The sequence below is a fragment of the Podarcis gaigeae genome (genome assembly GCF_964106915.1).
Source record: "Podarcis gaigeae genome assembly, chromosome: 2".
In the NCBI taxonomy this organism is placed as follows: Eukaryota; Metazoa; Chordata; class Lepidosauria; order Squamata; family Lacertidae; genus Podarcis; species Podarcis gaigeae.
Window position 1 is genome coordinate 48,693,466 of NC_139679.1, and position 17,538 is coordinate 48,711,003.

Genomic DNA, 17,538 nt, shown 5'->3' on the forward strand with positions numbered 1-17,538 from the left:
TATGTCACACTTTTAGCTTTGCTTCCTACTTTTCCAGTCCCTGTTATACTTCTGATCCTTCAATAAATAACAGCAAATACTTATTTTCTTGCATTTCATGCTATTACTATGGTAAAAGTCCCACATATCATGATTATACATGTGAATTCATTGACTTCAACCCTATGAACCCCGCAGCATTTATTCTTAGCAAATATAGCATTATTGTCTATGTAGCTATGTTTTGATTTATGTGAATTTTCGTAAACTTGAAATTCTGAACAATATAATCCTCACAGAAGTTCACTCACCTTCCAGGGTGGGCGATGTTACGGCTAGGCCACAGACCATGCAGGTGATCTGACCAATGGCAGCCTGGATCACCCGGCTGTCCTTGTTTCGGCGTTCCCCTGGCAGTGGGCCCAACCAGCCAATGGGTACACTTGGGCCTGCTCCCAGGGGTTGTTAAATTGCAGCCTGTCTGGCAGTCGTTCCTGCCTTTTCGTTTGATCACCAATCTGTTCAAAGGCCAGATCTAGGATCCATTGGAGTAATCTGATTTCAATCATGTTTTAGGCTGAGTTTTGGCATGGAAACTATTTTGGTTGCCCTGTCAGGAGAGGGACAGAGGGAGAGTGTCCCTGTTAATTCTCCTTGGTCTCTAAACAGCTTTCAATATCACCAACCCAGATATCCTGCTGTTATTTGAGCTATGGGTGGGCAGCATCATTTTGCAGTGTTTCCAGTCCTACTTAGGCGGTCATTTTCAGAGAGTGGTGCTTGGAGGCTGTTGTTCAAACACATGGAGCCTTCAGTGTGAAGCTCCACAAGATTCAATATTATCCCACATGAAACCACTGAGTGGCACTTTCTTAGGCAAGTCAATAGAAAAATTGCAGTTTTTTGGCATTTTTGTTTTTAAAAAGCAACTTTGGGGTCTTCCTGGTTTTTACTTCTTGAAATATGTCAACCCTAACATACAGCTCTGCTTCTCTTTTGCAACTGCAGGTGTGGCAGTGAATGTGGTAGGTTGATATGTTGTCTTCGTAATGAACTGAATCAAAGAATCATAGGCTTGTAGAGTCGGAGGGTACTCCAAGGGTTATCTAGTCAACCCCCTGCAATGCAGAAATATAATATTCTCAACTAAGAAATCCCTGACAAATGGTTATCCAATCTCTGCTTAAAAAGCTCCAAGGAATGAGAGTTCATGATTACTCGTACTCAAGTAAGATTGTCTTTCATGAACACTGTCTTAACACTGAGACTGTAAGTGACTGTGGAGGCAAATTCTGGATTCACACGTCCTTCCACAGTGGGGACATAGATTTCCAGGTGGGAGTTGATCATGGTGAGGGTTTGCCAAATGTACCTTTCTCTTAGCACATTCCTCCCTTTCGTCTCAAGTTCGAGCATCTTCAAAGTCCATGATACTTTTGGAAAATGCTGTTCTTCAATTGGAGCCATCGCAGGCCAGTGTTTCCCAGTTGTTGGTGTTTATACTACTTTTTATGATTTGCCTTGAGAGAGTCTTTAAACCTCTTTTGTTGACCACCAGCATTATGCTTTTCATTTTTAAGTTCAGAATAGAGTAGTTGCTTTATTCAGGCATCCAAATAACATGACCAGTCCAACGAAGTTGATGTTGAAGAAACATTGCTTCGACACTGGAGAACTTTGCTTTGCCCAGTTCACTGGCATTAGTTCACCTGTCTTCCCAAGTGATATGTAAACATTTTCAGAAACAGCATTGATGGAGTTGGAGATGGTGTTTATAAGTGGTCCAGGTTTCACAAGCATACAGTAAAGTTGGTAGAACAATAGCTTTGTAAACGAGCATTTTGGTTTCCCAAAATGTTTGGTTTCACAAAATGTTCCCAAATGAATGTTCTGGTCCTCAAACACTCTGACTTCAGTCGGAAAAAAGCTGCATTTACAGAGCTCAGGCAATGCTGGATTTCGGCATCAATGTCAATCCTTGTGGTGCAGCACTTTGATTTTTGGGATGTTGAGCTTTCTGTAAAGGTAAAGGTACCCCTGACTGTTAATTCCAGTTGTGGACGACTCTGGGGTTGCGGCGCTCATCTCGCTTTATTGTCTGAGGGAGCCGGCATACAGCTCCCAGGTCATGTGGCCAGCATGACTAAGCCGCTTCTGGTGAACCAGAGCAGCACACAGAAACACTGTTTACCTTCCCGCCGGAGCGTGAGTGTGTGCACATTACATTGTCATCAGTATATTGAAGCTTTATGATAGAAGTTAGGGTAGCCTGACTCTTTTCTTTTAGCCTATTCAAATTAAAGAGCTTTCCATCTGTTCAGTATATTATTTCTACCCTGGTGGAGAGTTTCCCTTTGACAATGTGTAGGATAATGGCAATGAAAATAATAAACAGAGTTGGGGCGATAACACAACCCTGTTTAACACCTGATCCCACTGTGAATGGTTCACTTTGAGAGTCATTGTTATCTGCAGTTGTTGCTGTCATGTTATCATAGAGGAGCAGAAGGATGTTCAAAGATTTATCTTGGCAGCCGTTTTATTGTGTCAAAGGCCTCAAAAGATAAAGGTAAAGGGACCCCTGACCATTAGGTCCAGTCGTGACCGACTCTGGGGTTGCGGCGCTCATCTCGCTTTATTGGCCAAGAGAGCTGGCGTACAGCTTCCGGGTCATCTGGCCAGCATGACTAAGCCACTTCTGGCAAACCAGAGCAGCACACAGAAATGCTGTTTACCTTCCCGCTGGAGTGGTACCTATTTATCTACTTGCACTGTGTTGCTTTCGAACTGCTAGGTTGGCAGGAGCAGGGACCAAGCAATGGGAGCTCACCCCATAGCGGGGATTCGAACTGCCAGACCTTCTGATCAGCAATTCCTAGGCTCTGTGGTTTAACCCACAGCACCACCCGCACCCCATCAAAGGCCTTAGTCAGGTTAATAAATGCCATATATAGGGGTTGGTTTTGCTCTCTGTATTTTTCACTGCTGTTGAGCAGTGAAAATCATGTTCACTGTCCCCCTAGAAGGCCAAAAACCATTTTGGGATTCAGGAAGGGTAGCCTTGGATATAGTTAGGAGATGGTTTGCTAAGATCCTTGCAAGAATTTTGCCAACCACACCTAATAAAGAGATCCCTCGATAGTTTCTATTGTATCACCTTTTTTAAAAAAAGGTTGATAATTTTGGCATCCCTAAAGTCTGCTGGGATCTCTTCTCTCCCATATTTTTTTTGATGAGCTTGTGAAGTTGTGTAAGTTCAATTCTGCCCCACTTTGAAGACTCAGGTCCTCTGACTTTTCTGTTTTTCATTTGGTTAATAGCTGTATACAACTCTCCAGGATTTGCAGATACTGCCACCACCCTCTGAGGTCCATCCCAGTGTCGAGCAGCTCTTACCATCAGAAAGTTCTTCCTGATGTTTAGTCGGAATCTCATTTCTTGTAACTTGAAGCCCTTGGTTCAGATCCTACTCTCTGGAGCCAGAGGAAACAAGCTTGCTCCATCTTCCATGTAACAGCTCTTCAGATATTTGAAGATGGCTATCTTAGCTCAGTCTCCTCTTATCCAGGCCAAATATCCCCACCTCTTTCAATCGTTCTTTATCAGGCTTGGTTTCCAGACCCTTTATCATCTTGATCACCATCTTGTTCATCCTTCTTGCACACGTTACAGCTTGTCAATATCCTTCTTAAACTGTGGCACCCAGAAGTGGACATAGTACTCCAGATGTGACCCCAGCAGAATAGAGTGGTATTGTTACCGTACTTCTATTGATCTTGCATCTGTTGATGCAGCCTAGAATACCATTAGCTTTTTCTGCTGCTGCATTGCAGTGTTGAGTCATGTTAAGCTTGTGTACGAGAGCCAATAAACCACTTTGAGTATTTGGGGTGGTATCTCCCCCCCATCAAGTGGTATATAAATTTAAATAAGTAAATAAAGTAAATGGAATGGAGTATCTTTGAAGACACCATGGTTTACTGGCTAGAACCATGAACAGAAGCACTGAGCATTTTGTTGTAGGTCCTCCTTGTAACATTCTCTAGATGATTGATTAGAGTGCTTCTAAAAGAATATGGGGCACGGGTGGCGCTGTGGTCTTAACCACAGAGCCTAGGGCTTGCCGATCGGAAGGTCGGCAGTTCGAATCCCCACAACGGGGTGAGCTCCCATTGTTCGGTCCCAGCTCCTGCCCACCTAGCAGTTCGAAAGCACGTTAAGTGCAAGTAGATAAATAGGTACCGCTCTGGCGGGAAAGTAAATGGCATTTCGGTGTGCTGCTCTGGTTCGCCAGAAGTGGCTTAGTCATGCTGGCCACATGACCCGGAAGCTGTCTGCGGACGAACACCGGCTCCCTCGGCCTATAGAGCAAGATGAGCACGCAACCCCAGAGTCGTCCGCAACTGGACCTAACAGTCAGGGGTACCTTTACCTTTAAAATAATATTGTTCTTCTAATTTTTGCATATTCAGATACCTTGATTGATTGATTGATTGATTGATTGATTGATTGATTGTTGCCCTGACCTTTATCAACATATATTACACCATACCTCTGTTTAGGCCTTTCTTCCTGGTTTAGTGTTTATCCGTGTGGGTTTTGTAGGGATATTGAAACAGATATTGATTTTGCTGAATGTATCTGGGCCATGTTGAAGGATAGTTTCTATTTTAATAAACCTTCCCTTATACATAGAATTCCTTTTTTAAAAAAAATATGTAAAAATACTATGAGTAATATCCAATGTTAGTCATACTCAGAACAGACCAAATGAAATGATTTTGACAATTGACTTCAATATGTCTTCTCTGAATATGACTTAGTTAGGTATCACTGTATACATATTTTTGTTGATAAGTGAAATTGGCAGTGTAAGTTTTTAATACTAGAGCAACATTTATTTTGTAGTTATCTTGTTTGTTCAAATTCAATGGCATTTTTTTATCAGAGCAGTTTAAAGTAAAATATTTAAAATATACATAAACACTGTATATATAGTTACCCTGATAAAGCTGGACCCTTGACTATTCATATATTCACCAGCAATTAAAGTATTCATTGAAACTAGAGTGAGAAACAATTACTAAGGAGAAATTCTTAAGCATGGAACCATAGGTTAATTAACATTTTTAATGCAATTAAAAGGTCAGAATATTATATTAAATATTTGAATGCAATTTCAATGAATTAATTTAAGAGATCATCTATAGAGCTAAGATAAATGTTCTTTACCAACACATACAGCATCTTAACAAAAAAATTGGCTAACTATACTTGACTGGTGAAATATGCTGTAAGATAACATAGAATATATTAAACATAAAGGGGAACAAGAACAGATTATTATAGATGGAAATTGGCAAGAAATGAAAGAATTGTTCAGTAAGGCAAACATTCCATCTTGATGAGAATTTTCATAGAAATACAATGAAAGTATATTGCCTCTGAACTACAAAATCATGCATCTCATCACTACTCTCTGCCCCCGCCCCCCACAAAATTGTGGTAACTGTGAGTCGAGGACCCGCCACCCGCTTAGAGATAAAATAAGACATGAGGACACATGCATTTTAGATCAGTGGGTTAAATAAGGCCACAACTTTATTGGTTACAGCATGTGAGTGGTATTGGCTTAGGCATTGGATCAAACAAACTATACTTGACTCAACCCCGTCCAGTAGGAAGTCATTTTTGAGGGTTAACAACCAGTGGGAGGAGCTTGTTGATGCAAATACAACTGGAAGCTTCCCCTGATGTCATCGGGGGTTGTGCCACCAGCAGGGCATCAGACAGGATCCACGACCGCCGGATTCCTTTAATGGAATACCCAAAAGGAGGGGGAGGTGATGGCCACAAGCTGCCCTCCAACACACCACACATATTCCAGTGCCTAACCGCCACCTGAGGAGAGGTCTTGCTCTAAACCATTTCCAAACCATTTTTGTGTTCAGAGCTGCTTTTGGGAGTGATTTGGTTGCCCTGATTGATGACCTTCATTTGGAGATAGACAAGTGGGAGTTTGACCCTGCTGCTTCTGTACATTCTATCATCTGCTTTGGATACCATCAACATAGTATCCTTCTAGGAGATAGATATTTGGAGACACTTCTTCAGTGATTAAACTACTGCTTCCAGGAACAGGGATAAAAAAACATTGGATAAGTGTTTCTTGGTCCTTTGGATCTTGAGCTCTGAGGGCCACAGGGCACTATATTGTTTCCTATGCTATTTGATATCTGTATAACCCCATTTGGAGCTGTCATTAGGAGATTTGGAGTGAGGTGTAATCATATGCTGATACTAAGCTTTTATTTTTCTGTAACTTCACAATCATGAGTGGCTATGTGCCTGGATGCAGTAGTGGGCTGATGAACTGAATCTGAAGATGGAGGGTGAGTGGTTCCTGAGTTCCCAACATCGAGCCTAGGCCTAAGCATGCACTGATCTCTGGATTGGAGCACTAGGCTTTAAGTAGTATTTTATGCATAGGTATCTTTATTGGGATGGTAGGCTGTAAATAAGGTAGGCTGTAAATAAGGCAATGTATTTCTGCATTCTGTGGGTGGACTAGGGGGGTTCAGTAATAGGATTTTTTTTTACTGAATTCATAATAGTTTCAATTTTACCATTTACTAATTTGATAAAATGATTGTATTAAATGTAATATACTGATGATTAGCTGAAGTTCATAAAAGAATTTGGTAGCAGGATATAAAATAGTAAATAAAGCTATGGAATTTTCCCCTTTTGGAATTCAATTCCTTATTCATTAAAGGTTTCAGTTGTCCATTTCTTTGTGTGTGTTTTTACCTTTTGCTTTTTTAGAGTTTTTACTGCCCGCTTTGAAATGTTAGGACAAAGGTTCACAGTAGGAAGTTGCGTTATTTCTGACAAAGTTTTGTGTGCATAAAGCACTGGGAATTCATGGTAACTAAGTTAATGGTTTATGTACACTAAAGGAAACTTTTATGCTCAAAGGTAGGCGGAACAAAGCTCCATTTACTTGTATAAGAAAAAACTTCAGTCTTTCTTCTACTGAAATCTAGGGCTTTTAAACTAATCTTTGAAATTATTTTTGGAGAAAGTTCTGGAAATGTGTAAATTATCTCCAACAATTCCCCTTTCCCAAATTATATGCTCCATGGTGTATCACAGAGAAAATAAACAGAAAAGGTATTGTGATAAATGAATCAATTAAAAGACTACAAGAAGACTCCAGTTGACACTTTTGCTGTCAAGTTTCAATCAACGTATGCAATTCACACAACTAATTTAGCTCCCCTGGTCTAAGATTCCCCAGCCTAAAAAAACTTCCATCATGTGTCCATTTCAATAGCACAGAATTCATACTGCTGGAGAGATACCCCTCCCAATTTCTTTCTTTCCCTATTTTTTTCAGATGTTTGGAGGAAAAGCTTTGAGCTTCTGCTGCCAAGATAGGGGAACTTGCTTACAGTATATGATTTAGCAAGTAAAAGGAAAACAAAGAGAATTGGCCAAACATAATGCATATACATGGTTTGTACTTGCATCTTTGTTTAAAATATAGATAGGGCAATCCTGATCAAGACCAAGTCAGTGTGTATGTATGTTAAAACTCTTTCCCCTCATACATATAAATCACAAAAATTGCTCCCTGAAGCTGGGAGTTGCCCTGAAAAGAAGGCTATCAGTGCCAAGAGCAGCTTTTCTCATGGGGGGCAGCTTTTGGAGTGGGGGTGGTTGTTAAGACCACCGCAAGAAGGAAAGGATTTCTATCACTCTCCACCCCCACTGTGGTCCTAATTCAGATCACCCATTTAAAAAATAGACAGAAGGGCAAACAACACCTTGAATATAAAATGTAGTTTGACTCAAAGACTAGGGCTGGACTTGTCTGTCTTTGCTACAGCCTCAGAACAATTAAAGCTTCCATTATACGCACACAAACATGAGAATTAGTGTCATTGAACCCAATGGATACAAATGTGTTGGATCTGGCTGCAAATTGTATGTATGGAGATGCCGTCTGGGAAGCTGTCCAGCTCAGTTCTATTATTATTATTTTTAAGCTGTCACAGGACACAGGAATTCTGCCAAAAGAAACGTCCCCATATTGAGACCCCCCCTCTCCCTCATAATGTGTACTAGCAGCCATCATATGGCATGACATCATAGTGTCATAAGATTTTTTACTCATACCAGCATCAGTCAATAATGTAAGTGTGGGTGGAGAAATTCACAATGTGATGCCATCATGTCATGTATACATATTTTGGGGAGAGAGAAAGAGAGTTCCACACAAATATGTTGTTTTTGAAGCATATTATCAAAGTTGTTCTCAACATGAATATCTGAAAGTAACTGGAGTTACTTTGGATGTAATGTAGTATGAAAATTAAATATGTGCATACAATCTATTTTGTGCACAGCACAGCCAGACCTTTGCTGCTGCTGCTGCTGCTGCTGCTGCTGCTGCTGCTGCTGTTGTTGCTTTAATTTTTGGTGCAGCAGTTCCTACTCCTTAAAGGACAATCTGATTTTTAAAGCTAAGAAGCATGTCTCCCCAACACCCAGTGGGACATTCTATACCAGGGATGGTATCCTCTATATATGTTGCTGAACTACATTTCTCTCAATCCAAGACAGCATAGGATGATGGGCACTGTAGTCCAATATCTGCTCTATAGCATAACTAGAAATGAGCATGCTGCTGCATACACGAATCTGCCATGTGTACCCTTTCGCCTACGCAAGTGTCCAGCGACCCACATCCAGTGGAGCTGTGGGCACGCTATTGCAGTAGCAGAGTACCAGCAAGAAGCGAGGCTGTGGAGGCATTTGGCATCGCGAAAGCGTCTTTATTTACAGCAAATCAAAACAACAAACATAGCTAGTGTGAGCAACAGCTTCACACATGTCCTCTCTGTCCGAAAGCAGAGAACAAAGAAAAAATACAAAAGCACACAGAACGGAAGTACAGTGTCTGAGTTCCGTTCCCACACTCCTATCACAATGGAATGTAAACAGTGAATCAAGAGTTCCAACAGCAATGAGAGAATGAAATTACTAACAGTTTGTATCTCCTGAATTGGCCTTTCCCCTTTTCCTTTCTCATTAATGCTGCCTTCTTCTGATCTCACTGTCCTTCTCCCTTCTCTCCTATCCTTTATAGCTGAAATGTCATTTTCTTTATGTCCATCAGATATGGCAATAGCAGAAATGGTGTTGCCTTTTTATCCAAGATTGTCATGGCTTGCTTAATGGTGGCAGCATCTTTGAGCGGCATCTTCCATTGTGGAAATTGCAGCAGCGCCCATATGAAATTATATGTTCATCTAAATAATCCTCCACACAATTGTCAATCACTCGTGATCCTGATGGCAGCTCTACCTGCTAACAGGGTGATTTAACAATGCTACCATTATGTGTGAAACAAAATATTAAAAACATTGATATATACTGTAGAGGGAATGTCCTGTGCTGTGCTGTCTTCACTCAAAGCAGTATAACATACTGGGGAATATATGCGCTTCCAACAGCTACGTACTGGATGTCAGAGGATGAGAGTCTGAGAACTTGAGTCAAAAAATGTAGATTAGATCTATGTACCTGCAACTGAAAAGATTTTGTGTGGGGGGGGGTTTGGGTTTGTTTGTTTTTATATAAAAAAGTCATTTATACATATCTGATTTTTAGAAGTCAATTTAGACAATCAATTTAGACAGTCATGGTCAAAAATTGTTTCTAAAGTTGTTGCTTAATCAAAAGTATTCTCTAGTGATATGAATCCATTATACAAAATTGTTAAAGCATGCTTAACAATATTGTGTTAATTATGCAATGATAAATTATTTTATCTACCTTAACAACACTGTAGCAGTAGATAATTGTTCTTTTTATGCAAGAGGAAAGTATTTATAATTTAACAAAGACTAAGAACTTTGATCATAATGACTGATTTCTTTTTTTACGTAACCACTAAAAAAATTGTAATAAATGTGATTCTAGTGCACAGGACATATTTTCTGTGTAGCATGATAAAAATCAAAAAGCCAGAGGAACCTTGTAGCTAACAAATGCACAGAGAAAAGCAACTACCATTCAGAACTCATGTTAAACCTGCAGTTTAACTACTGATTCCAAGTCACCTGAAGTAATTTATACTACTCTTTCGCCATTTGTTTTATTTCATTTATGCTGTAATTCATTCTCAGTCTTAACTAGCTATTCTATGTATCCATTTTTGCTTTGTAACTCATTTCAAACTACTTGACATGGACATGAATGTGAAACAGGAATACTTTTATTGTCTCTGTGTATTCACTAGTATAGGCTGTGCTGTACAGTGGTACCTCGGGTTACATACGCTTCAGGTTACATACGCTTCAGGTTACAGACTCTGCTAACCCAGAAATAGTACCTCGGGTTAAGAACTTTGCTTCAGGATGAGAACAGAAATCGTGCTCCAGCGGCACAGTGGCAGCAGGAGGCCCCATTGGCTAAAGTAGTGCTTCAGGTTAAGAACAGTTTCAGGTTAAGAACGGACCTCCGGAACGAATTAAGTACTTAACCTGAGGTACCACTGTAGTGCCTAAATGGAAACGAGAGAAGGCAGAATGAGGAGGGAAAAGAGAAAGATGGAGGAAGTTTACTGAGCAGAACATAGGAAGGGAGAAGCAGTCTTTATTGGTTGAGTAAATTCAAATAGAGAGATTCATGTCCCCAGTAAGGTTTTTACTGGATAATAACATGTGGAGATTGGTATCCAGGTGGAAGAGCCAAGAGAAAGTCAAGCTGTTTTGGAGTAAGTGGCCATATCCAGGAATACTCTTGAAGACTGCCAAAATGCCAGAAAAGGTGAATCATGCATTCCCAGGCTGCACTGAGGGTGAAATGCAGAGCAAGTGCCTGGTCAGGAACTCTGCTTTCAGACACAGAACTTGGACTCTCGGCTCAAATATTCCTGAGGACTTGATTCTAAAGGTTAGCACATGGTTTAAACATAAATTAGGATACAGGTTGCAAAATTAGTAGCTCAGAAGCAGGGCTCTAAGATACATGGCTAGGCACAATCTAAGGCATTGTCGCAATCTTACACCCTTTTCAAGGGTGTGGTAGGCACAGTCATTCTCTTGGTTCTCTTCCCAAGCAAGGGGAGTGGGCAAGCAAGCGAACACCCCAAGTAGGCTGTGTTGGCTTGTACAGCTGCATTTGATGATGCACCCTTGGAGATGGGGCCTAAGTTTGCCTGGCCAACTTACTATCTGACTCAGGGTCTTGCATTTTCCCAGTTGCCAGGGCAGCCTTCATCTCCAGTGGCAGGGTGACAGCTGGTTTGTTCAACTCTCCCTGCAGCATGTGGAGAATGTGGTCTCCTAGGGGACAACCCAGACCCTCTCCACCAACAGATTCAGTAATCTCCTTCCATTCCTCCTCTCTCTTTCTGACAGAATGTCAACCAAGAGGTTTTTTCGACACAAAAGCGGGTGGACATGTCAAGGCTACTTTCTAAAAATATTATAGAAGATGCTGGATGAGTTTAATGTTCTATTGTTATGTTGCTCACCAAAGAAGTGTGGTGGCAAAACTTTAAATCATCTATGCAACAAAAAACCTTGGGCTGGACTAGTTGATACCTATGAATATGATGTCATATAGTATTTATCAGTTCTATCTACAAGTGATCCAAGGCCTTTAGCTGATTAACATTCTATGATGTTTTAAGTGTGTTTGTTTTTTCATTTTTATATATTTAAGTTGTGAACTGCCTTGTGATCTTTAGATGAAGGGGGGTACACAAATTTAATTAATCATCATCATCATCTGAGGGTGGTGACCTAGGTACTCCCCATGCCCTCTAAGCAAAAAACTTCCCCCATACATATACATTTCTGTGATATTTAGACTTCCAAGCCTGAAGCAAAACTTCCAATATTGGAAACACATACTGAATACTAAAAGTATGCTGCCCGTGTGCTTAAAGTTATGCACATGTATATAAATTTGCCTAATATATGCAGGCTGATGGTTTTTACAATTGTAACACTGCAGGCTTTTAAGTAAGTATCTTATATTGGTTTTGGGTGTGTTTTTTTCCAGAAAACGATAGGTATTTGGTTTTCTATTGTTCTGCTTTTTTACCTTGTCTCATGGATTCTCACATTTTTTAAAAAATAAGCTTGTTATGATTTTAAGAATTCACAGATTGTAATATACAAGTGGGTATCTTCAAACATCTGGTTCTTCTGGTTACCTAAAATTGCTTCTTTTCAGAGTGATACTCTGAAGGGGGGAAAAGAACATCAAATGCTTCATGGTTCATGTATCCTGCTCTTAATCCTGGCAATCAGAGGAATACTGGTTTCAGGGTCTTGGCCACACTTTTTCTATAGCTAAGCTAGAAGCCATCTGTTGGCTTATCTTCCGTATATTAGTTATGTAAATCCATGGCTGCTGCTGCTGCCATGAATGCAGCAAAACACATTTCTACCTGGTCTAGGGGTCGGGGCCCAGACTCACCCTGAACAGCTAAAAGAGGCTCCTGGGAGGCCAATGAGACATTGCTGGAACAACTCTTGGTTTGTGACAACTGGCTAAAATATTTTAAAATGTTTCTAATTTTGGTTCCTCTGAGTTGGTGTTGGTCAAATGTTTAGTTGGAGTTGGTAGTTATTTTAATTTGGGTATAACTGTAAACGGTTTAGTGTTGTTGTTGTTATTGTTGTTGTTGTTGATTTCTATTGATTTCTTGGTTTGTTTGTTGCTTGTATAGGATATTTTGTTTTTTTAATGTTTGATTTGTTGTGGTTTTATATATGCTGTAAGCCACCCAGAGTGGCTGGGGAAACCCAGCCATATGGGCAGAATATAAATTTTAAAACAAGTTATGTCTGTCAGGCCCATAAAGATTCAGAGGTTGCATGAGTATTAATACAAGAGATTTGGGATGATGTAGTACAGAGATTGCCAACCCAGTGCCCATGGGCACACATTTCATGGCTCTCCTTTTTATTTATTTCCAATGGCAGGCACTTCCTTCACCCATGGAGGAGCTTTCTGAATGTCTGTGCTCAAGTATGTTCTTGCTATGTGTGTATTATTGAGAGATATCCACTTGGGCAGAGAGAAAGAGAGTGAGATATCTCTTGGTGTGTGAGAGTTGGAGGGCGGAGGAAGCATACATGTACATGTGATCTGTAAGAAAGGGAGGGGTGTATGTGCTGTGTATACAGTCCGTGTGAGAGACTGAGGGATGCATATGCGAAGTATGTGACTGTGTGTGAGAGAAGCGTGTGTGTCTGTGGTCTATATGTGTGCATGTGCTGTGTGTGTGTGTGTGTGTGTGTGAGAGAGAGAGAGAGAGAGAGAGAGAGAGAGAGAGAGAGAGAGAGAGAAAGGGAGAGAAAATGTGGTGTGGCCACATTGTATATTTTTCCTGGTACATGGAAACATTCCCTGTTTACCAACAGCATCATTGTGTGCATGATCTGCACAATCAGGACACATAGGTGACTTCCCACAACAAGCATGTGATTAGAGGGAGTAGGGAGCAGCAAAGATGGCCCTCTGTTTTCGTGTGATGCCATGCCATCCACAGCAGCTATGATAAATTATGCCTGTCCCTCCATGGTACACATTTTGTGTTATGGCCTGCTCCCATGAGAGCCATTTTGTAACTGACACCTACAGCACTTTCTAACAATTTGTAATGTGCCTGCTGGTCGAAAAGGTTATTAACCCCTGATGTAGTAAGAGAGTTAAAAAATGCTTAGGTTGTGATCATTAGACTAAGGGAGCAATCCTAAACTGCTGAACACCGGTGGAGCTTTATGGTGGGTGAGAAAGTCAATTGAAGAAAAAAAAGTATGATGAAAAAGGGAAATTATGAAGGAATACTAAGGAAGCGTTTGTGGTTTTTCTGAAACTTGCTTGTATAGCATGTGAATCTTAATGGTTCGTTCTTTAAACTTCACTGTGTGCTTCATTCTAATCTGCACACTTCATATGATGCTCTACATTTCAGACCCTCCTGCAGCTATAAAAGGAAGTAATTAAAGCTGTTTCCAATCTGTTTTTCTGTGTGTTGTTGCAGAGCATGAGCTAATATCAGAGTGTCAAAAGGACTGTCATGTTGTTATCAGTGTGCATGCATAAATGAAAAGATTACAGCAGTTTGTTTTATCATCAATTTTTAAACTCTTCAATAAAAACATAGTTTTAATAAAATATAACTCATGCAGTTAAATCAAATTTCTTTCATTTGTTTCCATTAGGATCAATTACCCATATAGGTTTTTTTAAGCAATTAAAATGCTTTGTTGGCTGTTGTGTCTTTTTCACTTTAGTTTTCTAAGAAAGTGAGAAAATGTGACTTTACACATACACACAGATGCGCGCACACACAAACAAATGTATATTTAAGTCATCACTTTATACTTAAGCATTATTTTTATTTCTTGTAGGTGGAAAAGTAACCAGTCTCTGCCTTAAAGTTTTACATCAGTGGGAAAAAGTTTCCTTTTCTCCCAGAATTATGGATATAAAAGATCGAAGGCACCGCTCTTTGACAAGAGGCAGGTGTGGAAAGGAATGTCGCTACACAAGTTCATCACTGGACAGTGAGGACTGTAGAGTGCCTACTCAGAAGTCCTATAGTTCAAGTGAGACACTGAAGGCTTATGATCATGACACCAGAATGCACTATGGAAATCGAGTTACTGACCTAGTTCACAGAGAGTCTGATGAGTTTCCAAGACAAGGTATGTTCTAAGACACTTTTTTTTTTTAACTTCAATGATACCATTACAGCACTATATTTAAGTGTCCATGCAGTTACTCTGCATTTGTATTGGAAGATGTGTTCAGCTGTGATTTGACATGCAAGTACAAAATTCAGTTTTCATTGTGAAGTGGTGAATATGTTAGCTTTGTCATATTCAGGAAGCCTTTCTAGATTCCTCCTTTTAACATAGAGGTATTAATAATTATTAGTATTAACCAGCTGTCATGTTGTCATATTTCTGGAGAGGCCCACATATTATACCCTTGTGTTATGTCACTAAGGTTCATTACAGGTATAACAGAGACATTTTCACTACTTATTTTTTTGTGGGACTAGCATTACTGATAAGATGAGTAAAACATTGTGATTAACATTTGGTAATCATTATCTATGAGGTACTTTGTAATTTATTCCGTATTTCTTACTGAAGTGAATTGAAATGTGGAGAATGTACACTTTTCCCTGACATAATTTTGTCACTGCATAAGCCTTACATTTAATTTAATTTAAAAATGGAGGGAGAAGACCCATCTAATTATTTTCAAGTTCATTAGTAGTTTGTTAGTGCCTCACACAGAATCAAAAGCCCATGTTAAATTTTAGATTGACATAAATTCTTCACATGAATGTGTAAACTTCCTTTGATAACTTTTTTCCATTATAACAAAAACGATTGAGAGAAGTATCTTTACATGTTGTTTTTACTTTGCGTACGTTTCTTTCAATGTTACTTTAAGTGACAATTTATTATGCTTCTGTGTCTTACCCTTTTCAGTGTGTGAATAATTCAAATACAGAAAAACATAGCCCAGACTTGTGATATGAAAAGTTCCAGATAGTCTGGCTATTAAGAGATAGTTGCATTCCTAAGGCAGGCATAAATGGTGGGTGGGGAAAACCAGCACACTTTTCAAATGTCCAGTTGTCATATAGAATGATATTAAGTCCTATAATCCCTTTGTAAGATTGATGTCAATGAAGTTATTTCTGTTGCTTTTCGTAGCTCAGAATGAATCCTAGGCAATACTTTTCTCAAAAGATTGTCTTCCCAGCAAAATTGATCCACAAGCATATATGGCTCCGTCTCATGGAAGAGTATTTGTTCAACATAGCTTTTAATTTTATCCTACTGTACAAAGCTAAAAGCACCTGAATCCCGCTAAACATGTTTTAAATTACTGTATGCATGTGCTTGGTTTGGATTGGAGCTAATAGCTCTTAGTGATAGAATTCCCTGTGAGGTATTTGTTGTTTCTTTCAAAATTGTTAAAATTTCTTTGGCACTATGAACGTTAAATCACAATATCTCTGTGCAGTAGATATATTCCCTGCCATTCTTCCAGTGAGCTAGGCAGCTTAAACGGCAGAATAGAGACTTATCTAAGGACCCCAGTGAGCTTTACTGCTGAATCAGCATCTGAATCTGGATTCCTCACATTCAGGCACAACAGCATACACACTTCTAGTCAATGGTCCTTGTGATGTTTAAGTTGTAACTATGCTTCAGCTGAAGAACTGTTGCTCATGAAGTGTATAAATTATCCTGTGTTTGCATAGCTTCAAAACTGCAATAGGGTTATTTGTTTCTAGATCACTGATTTTAAAACCTCTTCCCAACTTTCTTCTTCTTTCATGAAATTGCTTCAGCTTTCTTTTGGTATAAAATGGTTACCATCTTTGCTAGTTGTTGTGTACATTAGTTTCCCAAATACAATTATTTTCCCCTGGTATTATTTTTCTTTCCATATTTTGGCCTACTTACTATTTCTGTAACTACTAATTTACATTTCCTTGACTGTTTATTCCCACTTTGAAGTAAACAATATGTGTAGTAAATTAGCCTTGTATGAGTGTATTTTAAGGGTAACTGTATGCACTGCCAGAAAAAAACAACCTGTTACTCTATTGTTCTCTTGTTTGTTGGTGGATCAAGTATACAGGTGGTTACTAGTGGTACATAAATATAGGTCTGTCCTATGTATAATTTGATGGAAAGGAAACACAGTTTTCAGGAAAGTTACAGTACATCTTGTGAACATTTTTTTTCCTTTTAAAAAGTGCATTTTATTGCTAGCAAAGTATTCCGAATTCTAAGTACACTGGAGTACTGCAGAATCACATATGTCAAGCTGGCAACTGCTGATTTGTGCCAACTGCACCGATTTGCCTCAGGATGCAGAATTAGATTTCAACAGAATAACTTGGAGTTTAAATGAGGTCACAAGATTTATTTACTGGAAACACTGAAATGGATTTATCAGGCCACTCTCTAGACATGAGGCTCATTCTATTAAATGGGTGCATTTGTCTGATTTGCTGGTCCACCCAATATTGGTTGTTCATGCAGTCCCCCTTTATCCACACAGACCAAGAGCTTGCAATGAGGCTGCCCGTAGACTATAATAATATCACAAGGGAAGTAAAAGTAAGGTTTTTGTTGACTATCTTTCTTCCCCAATTCATAACAGCATAAATCTATCTTGGAATAACGTCTTGTTAGCAACTAGTGCCTTGTTGTGGCTCAGAGGTCACAGGAATAGAATGGGCATTAGTTGCAATGGACAGATATCTATAGAAGTCATGAGAATTAGACCTTTTTAATTAGTTACATGGTAGATCTGGCCCCGCTCCTGTGGGTGCCATTGAGCAAGGTAACACTAGATGGACTTCATTGCCTTGTGTGGATGCCATTGAACAAGTTAATACCTTGTTGATGGAATAATATGTACAGTGGTACCTCGGGTTAAGTACTTAATTCGTTCCGAAGGTCCGTTCTTAACCTGAAACTGTTCTTA

At 39.5% G+C, this 17,538-nt stretch overlaps 1 protein-coding gene across 13 annotated transcripts in view; it reads left to right on the forward strand.

Moving 5' to 3' along the window:
• The window catches only part of TENM2 (teneurin transmembrane protein 2), a 712,099-nt gene that overhangs the window by 71,178 nt on the left and 623,383 nt on the right, over nucleotides 1-17,538 (forward strand). For all 13 annotated transcript variants that reach the window (XM_083718520.1, XM_083718523.1, XM_083718504.1 and 10 more), the window contains exon 2: nucleotides 14,424-14,720. In XM_083718520.1, coding sequence (XP_083574646.1) covers nucleotides 14,495-14,720 — 226 coding nt within the window. In that variant the 5' untranslated portion in view covers nucleotides 14,424-14,494. The remainder of the gene's footprint in view (nucleotides 1-14,423; nucleotides 14,721-17,538) is intronic.